The 9,578-nt window shown below is 43.4% G+C and overlaps 1 protein-coding gene across 1 annotated transcript in view; it reads right to left on the bottom strand.

Moving 5' to 3' along the window:
* fnip2 (folliculin interacting protein 2) overlaps nucleotides 1-7,480 on the bottom strand; it is a gene marked incomplete at both ends in the record, with an annotated part of 16,478 nt that extends 8,998 nt beyond the window's left edge. The window contains 4 exons of the mRNA XM_080837950.1: nucleotides 75-175; nucleotides 2,239-2,325; nucleotides 3,429-3,552; nucleotides 7,398-7,480. Coding sequence (XP_080694076.1) covers nucleotides 75-175; nucleotides 2,239-2,325; nucleotides 3,429-3,552; nucleotides 7,398-7,480 — 395 coding nt within the window. The remainder of the gene's footprint in view (nucleotides 1-74; nucleotides 176-2,238; nucleotides 2,326-3,428; nucleotides 3,553-7,397) is intronic.
* Between the last annotated feature and the right edge of the window lie 2,098 nt (nucleotides 7,481-9,578).

Genomic DNA, 9,578 nt, shown 5'->3' with positions numbered 1-9,578 from the left:
TCTTTAAAACTTCCGCAAATCCACATGCACAAACCATGCACACACATGCACACAAACCGAATTAATCAAATTACCTGATGTGATGGATCTTGAGAGTGGAGCCTTTATAACTCATGGCAACTGAGCCAAACATCATCTCGCCCAGCATATTCACATCTGATGCTGGCCTGGTGTACTGCAAAACACACACACACACACACTCTGATTAGAGGGAGAGAGAGTCTGGAGGATGCTGTATGGTCTAGTGCTTTTACATAAGCCTAACTGTTGTGTGAGTGTGCAATTTGTGTCTGTAAAGGCCCCATCACACCATAACATTCTGGTCAACATTCTATGACTTTAGAGGAAACGTTGGTTATCGTCCATGGTCGCTGGTATAGCGCCAGAAGAGCGTTGCGTGGACGCTGGTGAACACTGGTGAACGCTGTAATCGTCAGTAATCGTCGAAAAAAAAACGCTGGTCCAAAAACGTCAAACGAACGTCATATGGCGTCCAATGAGCGTGATTTGAGCGTTTTCCGAACGTCCATGCATGTGGGTATATAAAAACCGATGTTTGCAGGGTTCAGTTAATTCTGGGCTACCGTAGAGAACACCCACTATGGAGGATCCAGAATGACTAGGGAGGATATATATATATTATACATCTTATATATACCCTCGTATGCACACAACATCTGCTAGCAATATTCTATAAACTATACAGTTTGTAACCTTTCTACTGTCTTTTTCCACGTCCAAAAAGATAAATACTAATACAACACATTTAGTTATGATCCATGATCCATTTCGTAATGATCCATGATTTAGTTTGGGGTCTTCTTCTCTGCGGGCGAGTTCCCTCGATGCGCTCAGCTATTTTCAAGTTCAGTAGCCTACATCTACTTCATGCTGGGCTATAGCAAGCATATAACATAGAAGACCCCGATGAAGACAACAGTGCTTGACTAAATCATGGATCATTACAAAATGGATCATGGATCATTACAAATTGTATTGTATTAGTATTTACCTTTTCGGACGAGAAAAAAGACAGTAGAAGGGTTCCTACTTTGTAGTTTATAGAATGTTGCTAGCAGATGTTGTGTGCATTATAAGTAGGGGCGGACTACTTTAATGGCATTATAGTTAGCCTCATTGCAATTATTAGCCAGTGATAATCAATGATAAATACAGGCTTGAACAAATGTCTTAATGTAGTGGTTCTCAAACGTTTCACCGTGAGTACCACCTCAGAAAATGTTTGGCCTTCCAAGTACCACCATTGTAACTATCATTGACCTTCGGAAGCATGCTGCACGATAGGAACTAAGTGTTATTACCTCACTGTAATGCCTGATCAGGAGAATAAGAATGGCTCAGATAAATAACAATTTAACTAAATTATAGGGATCTAGTTGGTTTAATAATTTTTAAATATATTTATATTAGTAATATCCTAGTCATAAAAAATGGGACAACTGCCTGAGTACCACCAAGAAGGAGCCGCGTACCACTAGTGGTACACGTACCACAGTTTGAGAACCACTATCTTAATGTATAAGGAAAGACGAATGACGGGGAGTATGAATGAATTGTCTTGCGTCTTGAGTGATCTGAGCTTTAGTTTGCTCAGATGACTTCAGGCTTGATGATTTGAGTTTTATATCCTGACGCCCTCACACCTTTTTTTCCTCTTGGCGGCATGATGTTCACTGTTCAGAACAACTGAATCTACTATGATTTTCCAGCGTTTTATACCTGTTTGACCATAAAACCCACACGCCAGCAAAATGCTATTCTGTCCTTATTCATACGTTAGGCACACGCTGAAAACGCTTGTCTAACGTTGACTTATCGTTCGTTGCGCACCAGTGACACGTCCGCACACGTTCGTCGCACGCCAGTGACACGTCTCTTGGTCGCTGTTACACGCTCCTCATGCGTCAGTCCCACGCTAGTCATGCGTCAGTCCCACGCTAGTCACACGTTAGTCAGACGCCAGATGTGTCCACCTCGCCCTAGAACGCTCAAAATTGAACGATTAGAACATTCAGAGAACGTTGACCAAAACGTTATGCTGTGACGGGGCCTTTAGGGTCCACTCCTGGCATGTGTGTTTGAGAGTGTGTAGTGGCAGTACCAGTCCAAACAAGGGTCTCACAATTACACACACACACACACAAGAACAAATCATCATGGTGATCTGTCAGGTCAGGTCAGTCCAGTTGGAGTTGGAGAGTGAGCTAGGATGTTCACCTGGTAGGTTGGGGGAAGGTCCTTCTGGCCTGCCTGGCTGCCAATATCACATGTTGCACTTTGTCTCCTGGTCTCCTCTGTGTTGTGCTATTAGAGAAAGCAAGCAGATTGGAATCAGGAAACGTAAACAACAAAAATAACACACGGACGGGTACACCAGATAACATGATAATATGCCTCCCGATGTCGTAGTCGATGTAGTAACTGTGGGTGCAATGAGACTACACTAGAGTAGTCAGGTATCTCAGGTCACTCAGCTACACAGCACAGTGGCATTAATCAATCTATGTATGTTATCTATAGCACATAAAGCACATGCAATTACTGATGAAATCACAGGTCTGTTAGTCTTTTTTACACACACACACACACACACACACACACACACACACACACACACACACACACCACACAAACACACACACACACACACACACACACACACACACACACACACACACACACACAGACAGATACAGACACACACACACACAGACACAGACAGATACACACAGACAGATACACACACACACACACACACACACACTCACAAACACACACACACACACACAAACACACGCGCACAGTGGGCGAGCTGAATAAACAGACCAGCTCATGTGACCACATACACAGTTGACAGAAACACAACCTCTGTTCTTCAGAGACAGAGGGAGAGAGAGGGAGAGAGAAAGAAAGAGAAAGAGAGAGTGAAAGAGAGAGACAGTTAGAATGTCAGCCAACAGTTCTAAATACTCTGTCTTTGCAGAAAAACAGAAAACACAAAAGCAATTCCTCCATTTATGTGAAGTAAGAAACTCTCTCACACACACACACACACACACACACAGGGGTCTTAAACAAGCTGACCTACTTATCCTGCACAGCTGATCAGTCACACCTGTCATGGGATCCAAGCAGGCAAGATTACGGGGCATGTGACCCCCCCAAAACACCACGCGGGCAAACACAGACACACACACACACACACACACACACAAACAAACTAAGCACATACTGTGAAACACTTAACACAACTTAAACAGCTTTCCAGACATCAACATCCATTAACAAAAGATATCTACAACTTGACTAAGGTCACAGCTAGATGTATAGTGTGAAACTCTCCACCTACTAAGGATCTGTGTAACCATGTCTGTGTGTGAATCTTGTGTCTGTGTGTGTGATCTTACTGGTCCGACATCATCCAGTTTTCTGATGGCTTTGGAGTCAAAGAGAACCTGTCGTCCACGGCGTTCACAGTCCTGGTACACAATGAGTCTGATCTGGGCCAACTCAAACTCAGCCAGGGCCCAGCTACAACAGAAAAACACACAGAAGGAAGAAGATTGGTACACATGGTTACACTACGCCAAGCATTCGGGATGTGCACAAAGAGTGTTGAGAATGTTTCACTACTAATCTGGCCTGGGAAACAGAGGGACACAAAAGGAACTCCCGAACAGAACTCCCAAACAGAACCAGAACTCCAAAACAGAACTCTCGAACAGAACTCCCCAACACCAGTCCCAAACAGAACTCCCAAACAGAACTCCCAAAATCCATCAGCGCTACTCAAACAGCACATCTCATCCTACCATATCCCCCCCCCAACCCCCCCCCCCCCCCCCCCCACACACACACACAATAAAAAAAACACTTGTACCTGCTCTCCATTCTACCAAGAAACTCTTAGCCACTCAGGAGTCCATCCTAGCATCAGTCAGATGTCTGAAGAGCATAGAGTGACTGAGTCCCATCCGCACATAAACAGACTGCCAAAGACCATTGCTGCTTCCTGACAAGTGCATGCGAAGCAGAGGGGGAGAGTGTCCATCGCTCGCACACTCCCCAACACCCTCAAATGACTTGACGGTTCCAAGAACTGGAAGCTTCACCGAAATGTGCCTCCATTGGGCCATTCCACGCACTCATCCAGCCATATGTGTGTGTTGTGTGTGTGTGTGTGTGTGTGTGTGTGTGTGTGTGTGTGTGTGTGTGTGTGTGTGTGTGTGTGTGTGTATGTGTGTGTGTGTGTATTATTTATTCAGGGTGCCTGTGTCTGTATTTTTATGAGCACCAGAGTGTGTGTGTGTGTGTTCTGTAAGTTTGTGTGTATGTGTGTAGCCTATGCATTCAGTAGATGTTTTGAGTATGGAATAGTCCAATGCTCCTTCCTGCCCTCTCTGCCCCAGCTGCAAAACAATACACGTTGCTACGCACAGTCTCCCTTTATACTGTCCCCTCGCACACCCACACACACCCACACACACTCAAGTACACAGCCCCTCCGCACAGGCCCTCTTTATGCTCTCACACTGGGACTGTGTGTGATGTGTGTATGTGTATTGTGTGTGTGTGTGTGTGTGTGTGTGTGTGTGTGTGTGTGTGTGTGTATGTGTGTGTGTGTGTGTGTGTGTGTGTGTGTGTGCTAGAGAGCTAGAGAGAGAGAGTGAGAGAGAGAGAGAATGTGTGTGTGTGTGAAAGAGAGCGAGCAAGAAAGAGAGAGAGAGAGAGAGAGAGAGAGAGAGAGAGAGAGTGTATGCGTGTAATTGTGAGACCCTTGTTTGGACTGGTACTGCCACTACACACTCTCAAACACACATGCCCAGAGTTGACCCTAACAGACACAAACTGCACACTCAAACAGACAAACACACCCAAGCACTCACACAACAGTTAGGCTTATGTGAAAGCACTAGACAATACAGTCCAGCATCCTCCAGACTCTCTCTCTCTCTCGGAGGGAGGGAGGGAGGGAGGGAGGGAGAGAGAGACTAAGTGAGAGTCACATGATCATACTTTGGTAATGAAAAAGCCAAAAAAGCCTGTGATCAATTAGGGGATATTTTTAACAGCACTGAGCGTACCTTCAAAAAGCAGGACTGTTTGCGTGACAAACTCAGACTACAGGTCGAAAACTTAAACATAACTTCTGCGGCATAACTTACTAACATGTAAAAAAAAATTATACAACTAATTATTTCTAATAAAAAATATATATATATATTATATAATTTGCTATGCAGTGGGCTAACAATCAGTGTGTCAATTTGCTGTGCAAAGATGGTCAAACAGGAAAGAAATTCGGCTGTGACACAGAACATTAACCTGGTATGAGCACCTACATATTTGTCACTTTTAATTCCACACAAACGGCACTGAAGGGAACAGACAGACTTAGACACACACAAACATGCACACACACACACACACACACACACACACACACACACACACACACACACACAAAGATTCTGTACCTGTTGTGTGTAAACTCCTCTGCATAGAAAAAACACATTGTGCCAGATTTCCTGCAACTTTTAATCTTCATTGTCAAAGAAGGAGCTTAAAATCTATCCATAACAGCATGGCCATCAGCCGAGCCACCTAACACACTGCACACATGCACATCCATACACATGCCTCTCTAGTGAACGACACACAGACTTTCCTACTGCTGGTCTGGACAGGAGTGCAAAGGGAGAGAGGGAGTGAGCACATGCAGACGAGGGCGGGTATCACAAACCTCACAAACCACATGACTATCACACAACCTCTCTTTCGCGCTCATTCTCTCTCCACACACACACACACCCACACACAGTCATGTGATCTGTCTGTCATAGGACACTCTCAGGAGCCAAAGTTGCTCACCTCAGCACACACACACACACACACACACACACACACACACACACACACACACACACAAACACACACACACACACACACACACACACACACACACAAACAAATAAAGGCTGTTGCACTTCACCTGACATATTTTCTTTGCAATCCATGTGTGCATGCATGCATATTGTGTGTGTGTGTGTGTGTGTGAGAGAGAGAGAGAGAGAGAGAGAGAGAGAGAGAGAGGGTGAGCGAGAGAGAGCGTGAGTGAGTCAGTGAGTGTGTGTGTTTGTGTTTTTGAGTGTGTTTATGTGTGTGTGTGAGAGAGAGAGAGCGAGAGAGAGAGCGTGAGTGAGTCAGTGAGTGTATGTGTGTGTGTGTGTGTTTGTGTGTTTGTGTGTGTGTGTGTGTGTGTGTGTGTGTGTGTGTGTGTGTGTGTGTGTGTGTGTGACAGTGACAATTATGGGTTACCTAAAATCAGTAGAACTGCTAGCTTTCAACAGACAGACATGATGTAATAATGTGATTATATCCAACATCCAACCCCAAATGCAGTATTGGGGTATCCACTTTTGAATCACAGGAGAGCCTAAAGGGACTTTCCCTACCAAGTCACTATATCTTCTAATATATTACTATATTATTAGACTCTGTGCACCATTACGAGACAGAGACACACGAAAGTATATGGAATGTGATCAGATTCATTAAGATTGTGTTGGGTGGACTGTGACTGGGAACATGTCCAGATCGTCCATTGTCATTATAGTTTTTGCTGTCGCAGGGAATAGTTTGCGAAAAACACAAAGCACTAAACTGCAAATCTACAACACATACAACTGTTTGATCTAGTTACACATGTAAAAATCAAACTAGCCAACCGAGATTATTGCGAGAGGCGCCATAGTGAGTATCGTGAACTGTCTGGCAGTGTGCTGTTGAATAATAAGGTGGTTACGTAATGGCTCGGCGGCAAAAGAATCGATTCGAGGAGAACGTGCAACAAGACGACGCGTACTTGTTCCGCTCGAAAGTGCAATATTCAGCATTGCCAGACGACTCGACCACGGAGCTATTGCTCGCCAAATCATCCAGTCCGTGATCTGCTTTGAACTGATGATGGCCACTTCCAATGCCATGGGCAGGGCAAGCATGTGGGAATTGTTCTGGTCTGATTGGCACTTTTGTCACTCTCTTGTAGTCAGACAATGTTAGATAATTTGTGTTCTTTCTTGTTCTAGCAATTTAGTATGTGTATTCACATCGGATGCATTTTGTGGCGAAGTGCTTTATGCACTTATGAGGAGCAGTTTCGCCAGAAAAGCTTTGAGTTGGGTCTGATTAGCAAGCGATCAGAGATGCAAAATATAGTGACATCAAAAGATTATAACCTAGCGTTATATCCCACAATGTCACATCCCAACCACGACTCTTGTAGTCTGACATCATCCATCACCACGGTAACAGTCACACCTGCGGCGTATACAACTGTATGCCCAGGGTAATGAGAAGGAATACCGCGATCTTACCGTTGCTCCAGTCCACCGGTGCAGTTAGTAGCGCTGTTACCCAATTTTTTGCTGAAGAGTTTCTGCAGGAGCGTGGGAGCCATAATGCCCCGAACCACACTCAAACACTAATTCGGAGGTTGCTTCTCTTCTGATGCCCGTGAATTCGAAGCATGTATGCCTGAACTCGCGGGCCTTAAGGCGTCCATGGCTTGATGTCGTGGTTATATGATAGACTAGCGTGAACGCCGACTCTGCCTCCGTACATCGAACTTGGGGCGCCCTCTTCTGGACTTGCATCGTAACTCACCGACAGAAAATTACTACAGGCTTTAGTAGCCTACTGAGCTCTGAAATTCCACCCAAGGGACTATTGCCAAAGAAATCAGTATGGATCACAATGGAAACATCACACTGTCCTAAGTGCCCTCACACTGTAGAGCTAGAAATCGGAGTAATGTGCAGATATGCCCAGTGCCCACTCTTGTGATTTTCCGTTCATAAAACCATTCCCTCACAAAAATAGTTTGCAAGTTCTGCAGCTTAACCTAAAACACAACCCTCAGACTTTGGTTGAATACATGTTAGCAATATGATCCATTTCATTGTTATAATGCTCGTAAACGACCATTAGTGACTCCCAGATAGCAGAACGTTAGTGAAACACTGTCGGTTCACTGGTGAGTTACCAACGTTTTACCATTTGCTTTAAAAGCTTTTTTTCTTTATTCATTTATACTTCTTCGTACATTTTGAGCAATACTTTCTTTCCATTCTGTCATTTAAACAAAAGAATATGGTGGTCAGGGAACGGACCAGACGTAGCACACAACCAGCGGGATGTCCACTCAAACCCCCCATTGGACCGATATGCTTGCTATCTGGGGTGTGATTGCTGATGGTTGATGAGGAACAGGTTTTAGGCAAAGAGAGAATTCATTTCAGAGGCACTGTGGCCATTGGTTTGTGATGATAACAGTTCCAACCTGTCCCCTGAAAAGTGCACTTCCTTCCCTCAAAATATGCATTTTACGCCATGAGATAGAAAAGAGGCCATATTGGGTAGAATACATTCTCATACATACAACTTACAACTACAGCTTAGAACATGAAACCAAAGTGTATAGACAATTTAAGGCCCTTTACAATGGTATAAGGCACAGTCAGTAGAAATACAGGAGGGAACGGCAACTGATGTAATTACAATTTGGCAAGAACTAGGTAAAACAATCTGTCTCCACTCATACAGGACCTTGGATGCAGTGACAATCAATACTGCTCTCGGCTGGTCAAGATAAAGCACATGTGAATACTCTGGGTGTCACTCAGACAACTTTAATACATAGATAGCAGGAACTCATTAAACCCATTGATTAAAACACCATGTGTGTTAGTTAGACCAGGTCTTGAATGTGTAATTTGATTAATTCAAGGATGACAGAAATACAATACATTGCCATGTGGTGTGTACAAGAGATAGTGATCAAAAAGTCATAATTTTATTTTGTGATGTTTTTGAATTATGGTGATGCAGACCTACCTACCACCCCATTTCCAATTGGCCGTCTAATGTGCTGTTGAGGTAGTCGGTTTTCTCAGTAAGGTCAGCCCGGAAATAGAACCATCTCCCACAGAACCTTACAGAATCAACCTCATTCAACAGCTTAAAAAAAAATCTTAAAACATGGTTTATAAATAACCAAAAATGTGATCATTAGTGGGTAAACAATAGAACTTGTATATTGTGATTTTATTTTATTCACCTATTTATTTTTTGTCAATGTTATGTTTGATATATAAGTTAATGCCTTTTATTAGGTTGTTTAGCCTTTTTCACTCTGGCAGGGGGACTGCTAATGGACACTAGCCTTTTGGCTATAATTGGGTGCATTTACATTTTAATGTTTATTAATGTACACTGTCCCTCTTAAACAAATAAACAAGCTGAAACTGAATAATAAATAGAAAAATTATTATATAAATTATAGAAAAAAATTGGTTTTGTTTCTTTCCTCTTTATATTCATGGAGCACATGTTAATCCTGACACAACAGCTATACATTAACTAATTCTGCTGCAGCAGTTATCAGCCAGAGCTTGTCATGGCACTTTCCACTGATTAGGTGGCTAGAACAAAAAGGTCACAGATGAATTGAGAGAAATTAAAATGAGACAATCCAATGCAAATGCAGTACTCATGCC

The sequence above is a fragment of the Sprattus sprattus genome, assembly GCF_963457725.1.
Source record: "Sprattus sprattus genome assembly, chromosome: 4".
NCBI lineage: Eukaryota > Metazoa > Chordata > Actinopteri > Clupeiformes > Clupeidae > Sprattus > Sprattus sprattus.
This window is presented reverse-complemented; position numbering and strand designations above follow the sequence as displayed.